General features: G+C 46.5%; 1 protein-coding gene across 1 annotated transcript in view; it reads right to left on the bottom strand.

Moving 5' to 3' along the window:
- Epha4 (EPH receptor A4) overlaps positions 1-18,515 on the bottom strand; it is a 142,090-nt gene extending 123,575 nt beyond the window's left edge. Inside the window, exons 1-3 of the mRNA XM_050161073.1 lie at positions 18,364-18,515; positions 15,071-15,138; positions 10,148-10,811 (exon numbers count right to left, since the gene is read on the bottom strand). Of these exons, the coding sequence (XP_050017030.1) occupies positions 10,148-10,811; positions 15,071-15,138; positions 18,364-18,454 (823 nt within the window). The 5' untranslated portion in view covers positions 18,455-18,515. The remainder of the gene's footprint in view (positions 1-10,147; positions 10,812-15,070; positions 15,139-18,363) is intronic.
- Between the last annotated feature and the right edge of the window lie 381 nt (positions 18,516-18,896).

Raw genomic sequence — 18,896 nt, 5'->3', positions numbered from 1 at the left:
TCCTGAGACCTGACAACTCTTGTCAAGAAGTTTTATCTTTTCCTTCCTAGAGTTTTGAAGCCCTTTGTCGGAACCCTTCTAAACATTCCTCGAATAATCTGAATAACGCCATCTCCTCCCACCTCAGAAAGAACAGCAAGATTCCAACAGGAGCTGTCACAAGTCTAAGAAGTCACCAGAGCCGGGGGTCCTTTACCAGAGGTCAAAATGAAATGAGCAGCAGGGGCTTGGGTTGTTTGGCGTGGGGCAGGGGGAGCTGGAGAGTGACAACCAGTCACACTGGGGGCTGGGGGAAGGGCTTTATACAAAAAGTGCCCAGCGCAAACAGTCCACTCTGGCCTCCAGCCCCCAAGCTCTGGAAGCATTCAAATCAAATGGAAGCCAAATTAATTTGCATGGTGTCGAACTCATTGGGTTCTGCATAAACAGACGGGGATTCTGGCTGCCATTTCCAAAGGGAAGCCCTAGCCGCCTTTGTGGAAGGGGGAAATGGGTGTGCTGTTTTGCATGAAGGCGCATACAGAATATGCAAATGGGGGAATGTGCTGCCTGGAAAGGCAAGGGCCGGCAGACAGCTGACAACCCACATTCACCCCGAAAATGCTGGGTGTCTCCGAGGGGAGCTGAGAGCCATTCCAACATGCCTGTTTCCCAGCAAGGCAAAATAGAGCCTGAATATTCATAGGATGTCCATTTAGTTATGGGCCTATTAATTACCCTCCAGACCACAGAACCAAATGACCTCACCTGCCTTCCTTTCCCAGCCAGTTCAGAGGGACCTGCTGTCAAAAGAATAGGAAAAGATCCAGGCTCTCTGGGTCTTCTTCAGTCATATTCCTTCCCAGTCAGCCTAAGGAGAACACTGAGCCCTATTATTGATCTCAGACAACCAGTCTTTAGGAAACCATCGGCTATAAATTGCTGCCTGATGTTGCAGAAGCAAATACAAGGTTGACTGAAACGCTGCTCTCCCTAACTATCAGAATCTCGCAGATTATGGAAAAGATTCTCTCCCCCAGATTTTCCCAACGTCATTTTAACTAGAATGTGCCTCAGTGGCCCACCAGGCGACAGAAGGGCCCTCCAGCAGTTCTGACTGCCCAAACCATAAAAGACTGATGAACTCCTGCACTGCTTCTCCAACTTCTTGGCCTTGAAATCCTCTCTCCGAAGCTATGAAGGATGCCAAGACACTTCAATTGATGAGTTACAGGTGTCCGTTTCTACAAAAGAAGTTTGGGAAGCGTGTTTTCGATTAAATTTGCTTATTTATATGGACACAGGGGTGGCCATGCCTTGTGGGGGTCGGAGGACAATTCTGGGACAGTCAGTTCTCTCCTTCCAGCTCGTGTGTCCTGGGAATTGAACTTAGGGCATCAGGCCCTGCAGCAAGTACCTTCTCAAAGTCCCAGTCTTTTGTTATAATTTTGGTCATTGAAAAATAACAAGCAAGGCTTGGTGGTAGGTGCATCTAATCTGAGCCCTCGAAAGACCAGGGAAGAAGGCTCGTAAATTCAAGGCTTGCTTTGTGAGTTCAAGGATAGCCAAGGCTGCATACTGAGACCCTGTCTCAGTAGGAAAAAAATCAAAGCAATAAGCCCACTTCAGGTGAACACAAACAACATACATATTGTAACAAAAACAAAACCACACTAGAGAAATCTGTGTGTCTCAAAGAAAAAGATTACTGAGAAAGGGCATACATGTTCTAATCTGTTGTTCTCTTCTGCATCTCTTTAAAGGCCTGGCTTAGTACTGGACACCTGGGTTTTCATATTTGGCTCTGTAACTAATTCAATGAGATTATGATGTCAGACAGCTTCTGGAAAACTGCACGGCATTTCTGAGAGGGTGGGTGGCAGGGCAAACAATATCCTAGAATCAAAGTTTTGACCTTGCAGACCACATGAAAGGTTCTCACAGAGGAGTCCATCTGGATCACATTTCAAAATCACTGTTCTGAGGCAGTGATTTTGAAAAACAGAGGGTGTGATCGATGGAGGTAAGACGTGTCTCGGAGCCAGAGAGGTGGCTGGGGGGGGGGGGTAAGAACACCAATTTTCTTCTGGAGGATTCAGATTCAATTCCTAGCACCGAACCACACAACTCACAACTGCATAACTGAAGTTTGAAGGGTCCAATGCCCTCTTCCGCCCTCCTTGGGTATTCTCATGGTGCACATACATATGCACAAGAAACAATTCATATACATTAAATTAGTAAAACTTTTACTGCTCTGCCGTGCTATCTAGTTTTATGTAAACTTGACCCAGCTAGAGTCATCAGAGAGGAGGGAGCCTCAGCTGAGAAAACTCCCTAAGATCTGGCTGGAAGGCATTTTCTAAATTAGTGATCAATGGGAGAGGGCCCAGCTGATTCATTGTGGGTGGTGCTATCCCTAGACTGGTGGTCGTGGGCTCTGTAAGAATGCAGAGCAAACCATGGGAGCAAGGCAGTAAGCAGCATCCTCCATGGCCTTTGCATCCAAGTTCTTGCCCTGCTTGAGTTCCTGTCCTGACCTCCTTCAGTGTGATGAGGGAGTATAAGCTGAATAAAATCTTTCCTCCCCAGCTTGCTTTGGGCATTGTGTCTCATCACAGCAATAGTAACCTCTAAGATCTATGCCACTGCTCTTTTCTGAACAGGTAGCCACTAACCTCTCAAAAACAAACAAACAAACAAATCTCTATGCTGAGACCTCACAGGAATGCTATTGTTGTCCAGTAGCTGAGCAAGCACAGCATACTTAGCAACCTTATCAACACTAACACCAGAAAAATGAAAGGAAAGGTTTCCACACATTGGAGACATTAGTAGTTAAGAGCACTTCTTGTTCTTTCAGGGAACATGAGTTCAGGTTCCCTGCCCCCATGTTGAACAGCTCATAGCTACCTGTAACTCTAGCTCTAAGAGAGTCAAGCACTCTTCTGGCTTCCTTGGCCACCCGTGTACACACACACACACACACACACACACACACACACACACACACACACGAATAAAAACAACAAAGTAATTTTTAAAAGTATTTCCATGCAATGATTGGTGCTAAGCCCTACATACACAATGCTCCCATGCATGTGTCATACTAAATGGCACATGGTTGAGTATCACTAATTTACACACGTGACCTTGAGGGTAGGGAAGGTGAATTTATTACGTCTCTTGTTAAGTGGCAAAAATGAATAATTCTACCCAACTCTCCAACTCCAGAAGTACTTTTGAATCACTTTATTATGATTGGTCCGTGTTAACTTCACGAGCTGCGTGCAATGTTCTGGCGAGATATTAATGATTAAAAAGTTAAGACCTAACTTTTCCCCATGCCACTGCAGAGCCTCACAGAGGTGGTGGCTCAGGGTCATCCGTCACCCTGGGGGAGGCACTGGATGTGTGGTAGATATTGACACCGCCTTACATGAGGAGTTAAGATCACCCTCATCCAGGACGACCTAGCACAGGGAATTCACGAAGCTTCCAAAGTCTTAGACCAGCACTCCACCCATCTTTGCGTGCCTGCATTTAATTATGATGAGTCTCTAGGTATGCAGAGTATTTGATGGGGGCCCTTAGTGCCGAGCACCAAATCAACCCAATTAAGGTTCATAACAACCACTCGGCCAATGGATAGACGGCTGTGAAAATATTGGAGGGGGGCAAATGCTGCAGAGTGGTTAGTACGGTGGTTAAGGCGAAGAATCAGGCAGTGGAAAGCATCAAAGATAGCTTCGACTGTAAGCAAATGAAAAATGTGTCTCAATTTTAAAAAAGAAAGAGGGTGTTACTGAAATAATAACACATATACTAGGAACATACTGACGCATAAATTCACATGGCAAGATTTTGGCATATGCTGATGACTCCATGAAATGTAATCCCCCCAGATAAATTATTGAATATGACCTGGGCCAGAATTCCTTACTCATTTGTTTACTTATTCATCCGGTCCATGAACATTTAATGAGATGTCCTGTGCTCCATCGGTTGTCACCATGGCAGTGGCTTGGATAGACTGAGCCTCACTCATCCACTTACGACCTCTCAAGGAGGTTTACTAAGTTTCCTTGTTCACGTGGAAACCAGACAACTCACACAACCCAGTTCACAACTGTCTGTAACTAAAAACCGCAAGAACAACTTACAAGTTAAAGTGTCAGCATAAGAATATTAGCTGGGCATGGTGGCACACATATTTAGAACCAGCACTCAGGAGGCAGAACACACGGATATTTATGAGTTTGTGGCTAGCCTGGTCTACATAGAGTCCCAAGCCAGCTAGGGTTAGCCACCTTGTCTCATAAAGTAGTACCTGAGATACTAGACTGTAGTATGAATATCTTATTTGACATAATGGAAGAAAGTTACACTCCTAACATGAAATGATATTTATGATAGTCACTCTTTCTTTTTCTTTTCTTTTCTTTCCTGCTTTTTCTAGACAGGGCTTCTCTGTGTAGCCCTAGCTAGAACAGGCTGATCTTGAACTCAGAGATCCACCTGCCTATACCTTCTGAGTGCTGGGATTAAAGGCCTGCGCTGCCTCACCCAGCTGATAGTCACATTTTATAATAACCCAGAGGACAGTGAAAAGGATGCTGCTATCTGTTCAATGCATCAATAAAGGGACCTGTCAGGGTGTGAAGAAGGTAACCCCCAGAGCTGGAGTGAGTCTGAAACCTGAGAGCCTCTGTGTGTCTGGAGGGTGAAAGACTTCTCCGTTTTACTTTCCCCAACCCTGCACTGGGAACTTTTCTGACAGGTGTGCAATTCTTTGCTCATATTAAATTCATCAGCTAAAAGCAAAAGAGAGAAAAAAGTAAGTGGCGAGGTTCAATGATGTGAGCGTGGAGAGTTGTTCCGGGGCCACATTTTGCCTGCACACTGGCAGCCACAGAACCACTTAATCAGCCCCTTCCCTCGCAGCTCAAGTATTAATAAAAATAATGACGTCTTAATTCACCTTTGAGAGGCACAAGGAAGCTCAGTTAGAATAAAATAAGTCATCAAATCTCAAATAACGTCGTTCAAAAATCCCTGACTGCGATAATTCCCAGGTGACGCTTTGCTGAACCCAAAATAGAGAGCAGCACACCACCCCCTGCTCACAGAAGAAGCCTGGTCACACGAAGAAGCGAAAAAAAAAAAAAAAAAAACAGAGTATCGAAGGGACAATAATTAAACCTTGCTCCTCTGAGATAAAGAATTAGGTCTGTGAGTGATCAGACACGCTTCAGAGCTGCAGATAAAAGCAGCTCCGAGAGTCAGGCCATTGATTCTTACAGACACGATTCAAAGGTAAAAAGAAAAATTTCAAAAATGAAAGGGTACAGAGGGGCGGCTCTCTGAGCTATATTTGAAACCCTTCTGTCCCCTGCTCCTTTCTGTGACAGCCCCATCACATATCAGACAAACACAGTCATCTTTCTTTTTTGATAGAGCTCTCCTTTGCAGAGGATAAATTTGTAATATTTCAATTTCATAGCCGCCATGTCGTTTCTATATCATTCATTCTTGAAAGAGTTTGACAGGGACGGTGTCTTTAAAGACCTTAGGCTGGCACGAACGCAGGTGTGCTCTGATAGAGTATAGTTCTCAGACAATCCTTCAGTTTACAGTTGGCATTCACATGAGTTTGCATATTCGTTTGCTAGTGTGTTGGTTTGCTTTTATCGCTAGGGTTGAAAACCAGGGTCTCCTGTGCCCTGCACAATTGCTCTACCATGAGCTATACTCCCAGACCCATAAAATAAATGCATTGTTGATTCCTGCCTAATTCCTTCCTGACTTAATTATCACTGCTATGACTCGTTGCCTTTTAAAGAATCTTTCGTTTTTACTAAGGATTCTTTTTACATATACTTTCTGAAAACACTGTTTATTAGCACCCCCTGAAGAGGAAATCTGGGTCTCTCTTTTCATTTCCGCCTTAAATTAAGATTCTGAATACATTTAAGTCTTTTACTCTGCTCAGTTGTCTGAGTGAATGGGAACTGCACCCTCACCGTGAGGTACATGTGTGTACCTGTCTTTGCTCCCCAGACACTGAAACAGAGACCACATTATATTTTGATTTTTCTTTGCAGATCTAACCCTGGGAAACGAACTGGGCGACTTTCATTATCCTCTGCATAGTATCCTTTAGCCTGGGTTGACTGGGTCACAGTCACTCTCCTTGAGGACAGAAAAGGGGCTGACACTCTTCATTGTCCTAGTGAAACCAAATCAAATTGCTTTAGAATGTGCTAGCCCGGTCCAGAGCTGCACTGGCCAGCCTAGCATCTAGCAGGACTCTTGACATCTTCCAGGCAGGCTGCATCCTCTCCCGTCGGCATAGACTGCTGGCTCAAAGAACCGCAAGAGGAAGTGTAGCACTGTCACCAAGGTCCCTTGGGGACTCGAGAGGATGACCAGGGTTACACTCAAGACAACAGTACACCCCAGGCCCCCACCCGCCCTGGCCATTTTCACCCAAGGAGCCTTTGTCAAACATTTAAAATCTTAATCAATCTTCGCTCTGACCTCTCAGACCTCAAGGAAGATGGATGAGGAAGTGGGTGACCTTTCACCTGTCCTCCTATTTGTCCTGCTGCAGCGGACTCATTGAAAAGACAATCGGGAGGACCCTGCTGCCACAGCGGTGAAGAGCTGGCTCTGTCTCCTTTATGCTTCTCCTTGAGCTCTCTTTACATTCCCCTTCTTGTTCCTCCCCCAAATCACAGGTCTTTGATTCAGAGAAAAGTTCTTTGCTATGGAGATGGGGGTGGAGGTAGGGGAAGAGGTGAGGAACACTCTTCACACAAGATTGTCAGTATAAGCTGTGAAAAGGAGTGTAATTGAGGAGATGAGGAGCCTCCCATCCTTAGCTTTGACTGCAGACGGTGGCCAAGAGACAGATCTTCTTCTAACCCAAGTCAAAAGCTCTGACCTTGAGAAGAGCAAGTGACAAAGACGTGAAACAGGAAGACCAATTTAGTGCTTGTGGTCCGCAAGGTGCCTCTTACTGCCTGCGTGCAACCCTTTGGCAAGTTGGTGAGTTAACCACAGCCCTACCACTCCCACCCTGTCCTGTAGAGGAGCAAGATTTGTAGGGTTTAGGAAATGTGTTCAAGGTCACATGGCCAACTATCACACTAAGATGCTCCCTTGTCACCACATGGTGTCTGCCCTATCTTGTGTGCAGTGAATCTAGTAAGGTCAACTTACTCCTGGGGGTTTTTACAGTGGTTGAGCCATCCTTTTTTTGTTGTTGTTGTTTTGTTTTTTGTTTTTTTTCGAGACAGGGTTTCTCTGTGGTTTTGGAGCCTGTCCTGGAACTAGCTCTTGTAGACCAGGCTGGTCTCGAACTCACAGAGATCCGCCTGCCTCTGCCTCCCGAGTGCTGGGATTAAAGGCGTGCGCCACCATCGCCCGGCTGGTTGAGCCATTCTTTAGAGTTCGCACTCAAGTTCGGAATTTAAGAAATCCCTTATTCAAGCTTTTCCTTCATTCCTAAATTTACCAGAGACTCTTGCTTAGCAGAAACAAAACAAACAAACAAACTGAGTTTTGTGCTTGAAGAATCTCCTTGAGAGTTACCCACTTACTGAAAACAAAAACCAAACCAAACAAACAATAATTAAATTTAACACACAAAGCTCCCCCTCCCCACCTTGCATGAAAACATTAAGTTCTCAAAAACAACTCAGCTGCTGGGGGTGGTGCTACACACATGGATGTCTAAACATTTGGGAGGTGGAGGCAAGATGATCTGAGTTAAATGACATTCTGGGTTACACAGTAAATCTGAAGCCAGCCTCACGTGATTTGTCTGAGACCCTGTTCTCAAGTGACCCCAAACAGGAGCTATTGAGAAATCCTCAGGATCCACATAGGAAAGCCAGGTGTAGCACCACAGGCCTGTTAACCCAGCCCTGCGGTAGGTGGAGACAGGAGGATCTCTGGGATTGGCTGGCTACAACCTTTGCTTCCAGTTCCTCAAGACTGTCTCATATGATGGACAGAGACTGTAAGTCCTTCTCTGGCCTTCGTCACACCACCCCCACACCCCAAAACAAGCAAACAAACAACCATCCCTTTTCATCAAATTTAAAACTGCCTTTGTTCAGTTTGCTCAGAAATGGACAGCCCCCCCCCCCCGCGGAGTCTAGCTCCTCCCCTTCGAGGAATCACATGACGAAGCCACCCTTTCCATAAAACAAACCATGAAAACGTTCAATTGCCTTTTCATTCTCTTCATCCCATCTTTTTTTTCCTTTCCCCCCCAATTTGGACTGTGAAGGTGTCAAGGAGTAGCAGGCAGAGCGATGTCTGAGTTACCAGGATCTATGACAACTGAAGGTCAATAGCTTCAGGCAGTCAGAGATGAGAAAAGACTAGCAGGGGGAGCGTGTTAGCCGGGGATAGAGGAAGAAAACAGTAACAACCACACACACGGATTTCTGCAAGATGTGAAAGTCCTATTTTACCAAACTCAAAAGGGCAGAAGCATCTTTTCTAGAAAACCATAGCGTATCACTGTCCTGGGCATTGGCTGTCCGCTATGGCTGCTGTTCCTTCCCCAGGAATAGGGCACACACTTCTTTTCTCATGCAAATAGTGCCAGGATACCCTTCAGAGTTTCTCCTCAGTCAGCTTACCACGCAGTTCCCAAGTCCAAAGCAAACCAAACAGCATGGGCTCATCTTTTCAGAAAACTTTCCACTCTTAATTTGCAAATTTTCAAGTCAACGCTTTAGCTCGGAAAATAAGCTAATCCATCTTTATCTTGTTTTACTGACATTCATAGACAGCCACTCCTAGAAGTAAAACTATGGCAAAGCAGTGAAGGCCCCAGGGGGAAAATATAAAAACCCTGAAAGGGGAAGCATATAACCCAAGGACACCGGAATGACCAGCAATGTGCTTTTCTGGAGGTGACGACCACTGCCTCCTGATCTGGCTAGTGGAAAGCCTTACACTCGATCCCACCCTGTCATTAGGATGCTTGAGATGCCAGACAAATCGTTTGGCAGTCATTTACTTCGGGCTCTTTAATCACCAAGTCAGATGAACCTGAGGCTAAGACTGATAGAAAAGGCTCATCTGATCTGTCCTATAGTTGCAACCTGGAGACACAGTGACACTGTCCACTGTGTAGCAATGGCCATGACAGAGAGGGCAGCAGCAGACTGTGGATGACCATCAAGACGGAAGACTTGGGATGACTGGCTTGTTTTGACACCTTAATCCACACATGGTATAAGCAAGCCCAATAAATGTGGGCTCTTCCCCTCCTCGACTCCACTGCAGAGTTGCTGAGAAGCCAGACTGCTCTGACAGACAGAGGAAGTCAAGAATGGAAGGCCGACTCTGAACTTGGCTGAGACAGGTTGTTTTTTTTTTTTTTAAAAATCACCTTAGTGATATGATAAAAATTAATCACAATAAAAATATCCTTTTTCAAAAGCCCAATAATGAGAACGGATTGCAATTTACTCTTATTGCCCCTGACCACAGATCAAATAAAGAGACTCTTTCTAACTGTATTACGACCTCCTCGAAGAAATGAAGAGGTCTTTTGTCAAGATTAATTTTGCTTAGGAACCCTTCAAGGGGTGTTAGGTGGAACAGAGGCCCTTGAAGCATCTCCTTCTTCGCTTGTTGGACTTCTCCAAGGGTCCGTGAGGCAGGAAGAAATGAAAGGACTCTCTATAATCGTAGCCAGTGGGAGGGCACAGGGTGAGTCAATGTCCCTTTCCCGTTTAACTCCTTCCTGCTCATACACACTCTATCACTTTTACCAAGCCAGCAAACTAAGGCTCAAAAAAAAAAAAAATGTGTCCACCCTCTTTAAGCAGGGCTCAATCAAGCCCAGTTCCTTAGCTTGTTCATTTACATTTCAGAAGGGGCATCAAGCCGGCTGGGATCTAAGGGCCTGTTAGCAAAATGTGCCTGGCCTTCTGCTGATTAGAGCAGCATCGTTTGTTTTCTCAGTATTAGAAATGTCTTAGCCTTGCCACCTGGAGCTGCAGCACTGACTCATTAGATCCCTCTGTCCCAGCACATCCCACGGGGGCTGCTAATTACTGGCTTTACTCCATTCAGTCTCATCTCTGATTTAATTACGTGTGCTCAGCCCTAATGAAAAGTACAGTATGGCTGTTCTTACCTTGGCATTCTCCATTCTGCTCCTCATGCCCAGCATTGCACAAGCAGTTGCCAATGGGTACCAGCCATTCGCCATCTGCCCCGCAGTACATTTTTGGCACATCCTTCTCTTCGGAGTTGTTGACACAGGAGCCTCGAACTTCCACCAGGGAGGAGGTATCAGCCCCCGTGATGGTATCAGGAAACTGCGCTAGGTTTCGAACAGTGAGTGGACACTTCTTGTAGAACACACGGACGGAGACCAGGGCAATGCAAGCCCCCACATCCTGAAAGGCCAGGTAAAAGCCCTTCTTGCTCAGTGGCCCTACATCCCGGATCTCAGTGTTGAGCTTCATGATTCGGTCACCAATGTCCACCTGCGTGAAGCTCTCATCAGCCGCGATGGTATCAATCTTGCCAAACTGGCTCTCTCTGATGAAGCGTTCCTTGTCGTTGTCTGACTCGTAGTAGTACAGGTTAAACGTCTCCTTGCAAGTCCCCATGACGCCCGGAAGACTGTTGCAGTCCCTCAGAGTGAACTTAATCTCAATGTACACCCTCTGCGCCCCTTCTCGGGTGATCCAATCAGTTCGCAGCCAGTTATTCTGGCTGGCTTCCATCACTTTGCACACCTGGTAGGTTCGGATGGGTGTATTTTTCTCATCCATAATGCTCACTTCCTCCCACTGCAAAGATCCAAAGAGAATGTATCAACGAGAAAGTTTCATCAGACAACGATTCATCAAGTCCATTTCACAGCGATCCTTCCAATCATGGAGAAAATTACTATGTAACAGTGCCCCCAGAAAAAAGTATCTTATGGGCTATTATGGGCTCTCTTGCTATTTCCTTGAGAAAAATCCCTCCACCTTGCTGCAGCCTCCCCCTATTCACCCACACTGTTTCCCCTTTCCACCTAAAATCAAAGGCAAGAGTAGACATAGTGCTTGCATGTTCTCAGCAGTTCTTGTGGTGGTCCAGCAACCTCAAAGTCACCTATTACAACAGCTACAACTTCAGGTGGCAACGGCTCACACATTTACTCATGAATGAAACAAACCTGTATGTGTATTTGTTTCAACCACCAAACAGAAACCTGCAAATTAAGGGCAGGAAGCGTCGAGCTTGCCAAAGGAAGACAAGAGTAATTAGCCACGTTCCTGTCAGAACTTTGCTTTTTAATACTTTTTTTAAAAAACTATTTTCTTTCTCTCTCTCTCCTCTCTCTCTCTCTCTCTCTCTCTCTCTCTCTCTCTCTCTCTCTCTCTCTCTCTCTCGTCATGCCTAGTATTTAAAGGAAAAAAGGAATATCCCACCTTGTTTCAGCAGCCTTAGGAGACAGTACATTTCCTGGCTAACTCTCAGAGACACACTATCACAGGAATAGAAAACTATTGAGAGCCGGCATTGAGTTACAGTGTGTTCGCACGTCCTTATTTTTAAAACAGAGACACACAAGTAAACAAGAGTGAATGAATGAGTGCTTCGCTTCCGGTTAGTCACAGTCAGGGAAAATTAAAATAGTAAGTGATATTTATGACTGAAGGCCCAAGCAAGAAAAATCCAAAGGGGGGCCGGCTGTTTGCTTTGCCCTCCACTTCCTAAGGCATGGATCTTAATGGTGGCCACTCGCCGTCCTGAGAGATTCATTTTGAGTAGAGTGATAATCTCACCCCTCCTGGAGTTTTTTTAAAGCTAATCCTAAAATGGGAAAGGCAGTTTGGGTCACACCTGACCCCTGGCTCCTTCTCGACTGCTAGACAGCCTCCAATTCTTCATTAACATTTCAAATAACGCAGGGTTGATATAGATCTGGCATAGATCAGCTTAAGTATCTAACAGAAATATAGTTAGAAGGAAAAAGAGAGTTTTGAAAACTTTGTATTCCACAATAGCACGTTCATTCAGTCTGAGGCGATCCACAGAATCTTTTCAACAGGTTCCCATCCTTGCACTGAAAATTATTAGTGGATGGAAATGCGGCTTCATGAAGGGCCATAATACACAAAATTCTGTATCCGATTCCTCTATTCCCGCTGTAAAAGCTGGAACTGAAGAGGTAAGTACCCCGTGGTGATTAATTTTTTATCTATAAGCAAGCATTTACTTATTTCGGGGAAATTCATGTAAATCTAAAAATTAGATTTTCCACCAAAAACACCTACTCAGTATGTCCCTCATCTCAGAACAAAGATAAACAGGAAAAGCCTGTTTATTAATATAAATGAAAGCAATGGTCTCTTTAGAGCCCCCTGAGGGTAACTCAGGTCAGGGGACCGTCTATCCTGAACTGTGGTGAAGACACTGATTCCTGCCCCGTGGCAGACCTGAATCCTCCCTTAGTTGCCTGTGTCGTAATCACCAGCATTAGCATCTCAGCACACCTCTTTAAATGGGCGCAGTCAGAAAGAAAGGAGTGCCCTGTTGTAGGCTGCCAGTCAGAGCCAGCCTTCACCTGTCTCCACCATTCCCCTGTTCCTCCTCTGGGACAGGGAGGCTTCTCTGACTCCATCCATGCTACTTGGAGGGGTGGTGGTGGTACTGGCAAGTCGGGTTTCTTTTGTTTTTAAAATAATATGTTGCAAGTAAATGCCATTATTAGACAACATTCCTGTTTCCAACAGAGATGGGAGAGCAGTCTGTTAGCAAGGAGAGTCCTGAACAAGCAAGGAGACTCCATGTTTCCACCCTCAGCTTGGAACGACTTTCCCAAGACAACCATTAATGGATTCCCAGACTTTACTTTCATTCTAAACCTCAAAACTATTTCAATTGGACTTAAAATTTTGAGAGTTTTCTTGACGGCAGCTATGTCTTTGGATGACTTGTAAGTTTTTAGTTAGTGTATAAAATAAAGGGTTTTATTCTGACATGTATATACATACGTACCGCTATCCCTTGCTCCTTTTCAACTCCTGCTGCCCCTCTTTTTGCTCATTGATGACCTTCCTGCCCAATGTACTTTCATGTCACAAACATATACATATGATTACAGGCAGCCAAACCTATATTCTGCATATGAAAGAAAACCGAAACATTTTGCCTTTCTTCCTCACTTTTTCCTTCTCTTGTTCCTGCAGAAAGGCTAATTTTGATGTACGTTCACAAAATTTCATGTCTGACCTCTTATGATAACAGCTGAACTGTTATTCAGCTCGCAATAATGGAGAAAAGCTACCCACTCGAGTCCATAGAAAGTTCTGGGCCGTACACAGTAAGTTAAACATTTTTTAAAAAAACAGACTTCAAAGCATCTAAAAGAAGTCAGAGTCTAAAATATATGAGCAAGGACTCTTTCAGAAACCCTACAGAGGACGGGGAGAAAAAAGACGTCTGCATACTAAATCGCAATGGAAGTTTCCTAGAGAGCAAACGGAGCATAGACTAGACTTTCAAATGCATCACTCCTTGGTTTTACATACGCCAAGTATATATTTAGTGAAACAAGTTAGGTTCCAAAAGACCTTAGCTGTGTTCTCTCTTCGTGCTAGGGGCAGGGAGAAAGAGAAAGGAGGCTCCTTACACATTTTAGCAAACACAGACCCTTTATCCTTGGTTTTGTTGGCCAGCAGTTGTCATACATACTATAACCCAGGTTGTGAAACTCCTGGGGAAGCCTGGGAAAACTTCCCCTGACCAATGATGAGCCCAGAGTCTAGGATTAACACTGAGTCAGACTCCCAGCAAGATAAAGCTGTACCTTTCTTCCCATTCAAAGGATGAGGGCCATTGCCTGCAATCAGCACTGACTACAGCCTGTCCACACTACCCAGAGGCCTGCCAATCACTTTCTCTCCTAGATTTTTTTTTCATGGTTTGGGAGACAGAATGGAATTTTCCATCAAAGACCAAGTCTACAGCAGACAGTCAAATTCAGAAAGAAACATGGAAAAGCAAGGTTGTCTCCATTTTATTTATAGGCCCTGCTTTGATTCTGCTTTTCCTTTTAACAACTATTTAATTGTCCATTCTGAAGTTTTGAAATACATATTATATGATCGAATCTATGAATCCTTTTGGTTCTTTGTCAGTTCTTTATTCAACTCTCGGGTGCTGGCTGGGATCACAACGTTTGCTTTGCAAGACTTCTAATCTTTGCTTCTCGTTGTTTTTGATCAATTGACTCAGTCATAAACTATCATGCATGTAAAGGCTCGGATGTAAAGTTATTTCAGTTTGGCCCCAGTCAGACTTGTTCCCATAATGGATTCATTTGCTACTCAGGGGGATGGGAGGATGTGGCTGCTGACGGGAGTAAATCTTATCCTAGAGATGGTCATGGGGAGTTCTGCACCCTTCCTAGCTGAAAGGAGGCATGCACTTTTGTATTTTATAATCAAGCATCCCCGGTTTTCAGTGAGCCAGATTCCAAATGCTTATGCTTTTTCGATTTAATGCCCAACGCCTGGAAGGTCTCTTGGATTTACAAGGCCTCTGGCTCAAGCTTCCTCACCCAGCAGCGGACTCAAGGTTATGACCATAAGGTAAGGAAACCAGCCTCCCTGCTGCTTGGGTGGGTTGAATTGGAGATGTTTTCTTTCTGCTGTCTCTCTTACTCTCCCTCTTCATCTGGAAGCGGAACAATTGCTCTAAAATTAACCCCGCCAGGACTCCATGACCACCAGAGTAATAGGCATAAATTCTAATTTGGTCCCCAGATCGTATTTCTTGTCGGTATTTCAGTTTTAAATAGGCATCCAAGTCTATACCTCCACCAATCTCCTAATTTTGAAGCCCCTTTCTGCCCTTTTGGTTTCTAGCTCTTCCATGACAGAGCTATCCGAAGGGAGTATAGGATTTCTCCAACAAAGCGTAATTCACTTCATAGGCCACAGCGGAAATCTGACCCCCTCACCACAATCACCCAGAATCAAGCCATTAGCCTCTCAGAAAGTGGCTAATCACTCTTTCCCCCCTCTTGACCAGAGAGGGCCTCGGAACTTACCCCTCCTTCCAGAGGGCTGGCTATCCACCCAAGCTCTCCCTGAACAGATCTGGAATCCAATAAGGTAACTGCAAGAAAAAAGGCATAAAAAACACAAAGGAAAATAGATTAATTTCCAATTGCAAAAAAGCCAATAATACAAAAACCATTTGCCTGAGCGTTTCCATATGTGTTGAGGGTGCACATATCCAAGCTGATCAAAACTCAAACTCGGTCTCACTTATGTAAATAATCACTCCTCAGTGGTCTTCTCCGCTCTTCAAACCTGCAGGTTCTTATTTATTTAACTTGCTTAGCATTTAAAATTCCATCTCAGGACCCAATTGATTCATTTTTTTTTTCTAGAAAGGATGAATAGGGCATCTCAAGCACAATTCAAACAAAATAAATATATCAATGTAGGACAGCAACACCAGAGAGCTGATTCTGCATTCATCTTTGTCTGCTATCTACTAGATGTATTTGTTTTTGCAAGCCTCAGATGACCACATAACTCACCAGCAGTGGTGACAGACCCACAAGTGAATGCTATCAGAGGACCCAAAGGGTCATGGAAAAGGCTCTCCTCCCCACTCTCCCCCAATCCCAATCCCCCCCCCCCCGCCCCCATCAACTAAATAGGCCCTAGATAGAGCATCCGCTGCTTTTTTTTAATATCAAAGTTCCAGAAAGAGAGAATGCCGAACGGGTGGGGTTAAAATGCAAATGTGTGGAAACGTCCTCTTTTTCCTAGGTCCTTTGGAGGACAATCGAGAAGAGCCCTCCAAGCCCCAGGAAATGGCTGGTTTGAATTTTAGGTATGGAGTGCTGCCTAATGGATTTAGTATGCTTGTGCTACACCTAACAGCGGGTCTCCAAGCTTGGGGGAAGGGAGAAGAAGCCTCCAGAGCTGTGTTACCCTCCTCGGGGGTAAGATAAGGCTCTGGGTGCCGACGACATTGAAAAAGAGGCAATGAATTCAAAAGCTATCCACGTAGCCTTTCCCACCAAGATCTTCAGGCCTGTGGTCGAAAGGCCCGTCTAAAAGGGACCCTTGGGTTATTAATTTGATCAGGGAGGCTGGCTCTTCAGACTGGGGGAGGGGTGGGAATGAGAGGCCTCTGTCCTTGCGGCCCAGTACCCCAACTCTCAGTCTCACCCCTAAAACGTGGAATTCTGCCCACTTCCCCCCATTTTACCCCTCAAATCTAGGAAGTTCGAACCAGCTCCTTGGCCCTAGCTCTCCGAAAGGTCCTGTATTCCTAGGGTCTATTAATTATTTTAACATGTAGAGCCTTCCCCGGGTCTCTCTGGGCTGGAGTTGTGCTCCCTCCTCTCTTCCCGATCCCTAGAGAAAAGGCCGCTACATCCACTTGGATTTATGTAAGGTGGATTAGGGACACAAAGGGAACAATAAGACCCAATTTACAAAAAAAGGGAGGGAGTAGAAAGGGAGGGTAAAAGGGAGAAAAGGAAACGTGACGGGAATAAAAAGCAACAAAATGAATTAATTTTTAAGGGAAGGAGGGGCAAGGGGGTGCAGCTCTCCTCCACTTCTTTCAACATAGCCTACGGTTCCATCTAGCACCTTTTTGTCTAGGGTGCCCAGTCTTGCTTCCCATAAGAAAAAAAAAGGGGGGGGGGAGAATAAACGTAAGGTGAACCCTAACCCTAACTATCCTCACGTCTGAGGCGAGGGAGGTCTCAGGAGGCACTTAACAAGTGTGTGAAGTAAGTGGCCAAAAGAACACGAGGAATGCGGTTCCGCTCAGATGAAAAGCCCCAGGGACTGAGCGGCGGCCGCTGCCGAGTTGCTAATGCGAAGCCACAAACCAAGGAGTGAGGGGGCTGGAGACGGGATAGATGACCCTCCTACCCCCACCGCCCCCTCCGCCGCCCCAGCAGTGTCTGTGGGCAGGTGTACGACAGTCTCCAAGCCTCCGCCAGGAGAGCTCCCGGGTACCCTCTGACTAGTAGCCAAGCCTAAGTTGGTTTTTGGCTCCCTCCTTCGGAACAGAAAAAATGATAGTGGATTGCACAGGAATAGAAAGATGGACAGATGCCTGGGGAGACGGAGGATGGATAGATGGATGTAAAGATGATAGATGGAGGGATGTTTGTAGCTAGTGGCAAGAACCGATGAGGCAGACGTACAGCTAATGTACACAGGTTTGGGCACGGACACAGGCCGGAGACTACGTTCACACACTGTGTGCACCCGAGGTACCAGGCACAAATCGTCCAGGTCTATGCAGGCATCCGCGCCAGGTACACATTTGCACACACACACACACACACACGAGAGAGAGAGAGATAGAGAGAGAGAGAGAGAGAGAGAGAGACAGACAGACAGACAGACAGACAGACAGACAGACAGAGGGAGCCCTCTCCTCCCTCTTTGCCCATCAGAAACTAATGGTCACTACCTTTCTCTCACCTCAGACAGAAAAAGAGACTAACAATCCCTCCAGCACGCCCCAATAGACAAACAGAAAACAACACCCAAAAGGGTCCCGTCGGTCATGCACGTTTTTCCTAGACTAGTCCAGTGCCCCCATTCCAGAGAGAGAAGCTTAAAGTGGGCCGTACTTAACTCGCTGGCTGGTCCCCTAGATTTACAGGATGATCTAAGGATCTGGGGTAGGGGAGAGGTAGGCCGGAGATTGCAACATCCAGGGTGAGCGGCCCGGTGGAGAAAAAGGTGTCTGAGGCCCAGGGCTGGAAATCAGGTCACCGGCGCCCGACAAGCGGCGCCACCACCGCTGCGCTGCGGAGACCAGGCAGCCGGGTCCCGGGAAGCGCAGCGCTGGGAAAACTTTACAGAAACCCGGGCTCGCAAGGCTTGGACAAGAGACCGGGCGCGCTAAGCCTTCACTGCACTCCGCGGCTGCGTTTTCCCTCTAGCCTGGGCTGCTGATGGGGAGGACTCGGTGCACACGGTTTTTTGTTTTGTTTTGTTTTCAAATCCTGATGTTAGCCCTGTGTATCCCCTCGGGGCGCCTGGAGTCGGCCCTGCAGGCGAATGCAGATAAACTTTGGCCTTTCGCTACAAACTTGGGTAGAGCGGCAGCTTACAGAGGTCGTCCACTCAATTCAGGCTGCCTGACCGTCCTCTGTTTCCCCTTCGAGATCCCCTCTGTCCGACACCTTTCTCCCCCCCCCCCCCCATGATAACTGGCTCAGAGCTCGCGAAGACCATTCATCAGCTAATCACCCNCCCCCCAATGATAACTGGCTCAGAGCTCGCGAAGACCATTCATCAGCTAATCACCCACTCCGGGTGCCCGACCTCACAAGGGCTGCCGGGCTCTTACCTTCATTCGCGGGGTATACCCTAGAACCGGTGACAGCGTCGCAAATCCCAAAGAGAAACGAAAAGAGGACGAAATAGAAAATCCCAGCCATGGTTCGCCAGTGCCAACGCTGCTCCTGCCGCTTCTATCCCAGTGGAATAAATGCTTAAGTTAGGAGTGCAGCAGTCTGAAGACATTGCCAAGAGGGTGGGCCCGGGCTGTGACGTACGCCCGCCAGTCCGGAGCTCGCGACCAATGGTAGTGCAAAGAAGACGCCGCGGCCCCGCCCCCACAGCGCAGAGCCCGCCCCGGGTCCCGCCCCCTCCAGCCTCCGCAGGGCGCTAGGTCTCCGGAGGCTGGAACCGCAGCCGCGGAGGGTCTCTGCCCTGGCGGGAGTCCGCGGGCCTTGTCTTCCGACGCCGCGGGGCTCGATCCCCTGGACGACAGAGGGAACTTCGAGAGACTGAGCGGACCGTGGGGAAGACCAGAAAATGTTGGTAGCCTTCCCCCACTAGTTAGGCGGTGTGAGGGCTTGAAAAGCCTCCCGTTGAGAT

The sequence above is a fragment of the Alexandromys fortis genome, unplaced genomic scaffold (genome assembly GCF_014885135.2).
Source record: "Alexandromys fortis isolate MF-2015 unplaced genomic scaffold, M_Fortis_MF-2015_v1.1 scaffold_98, whole genome shotgun sequence".
Lineage (NCBI taxonomy): Eukaryota > Metazoa > Chordata > Mammalia > Rodentia > Cricetidae > Alexandromys > Alexandromys fortis.
Note: the sequence above shows the minus strand (reverse complement) of the source record. Positions and strands in the feature narration are given on the sequence as shown.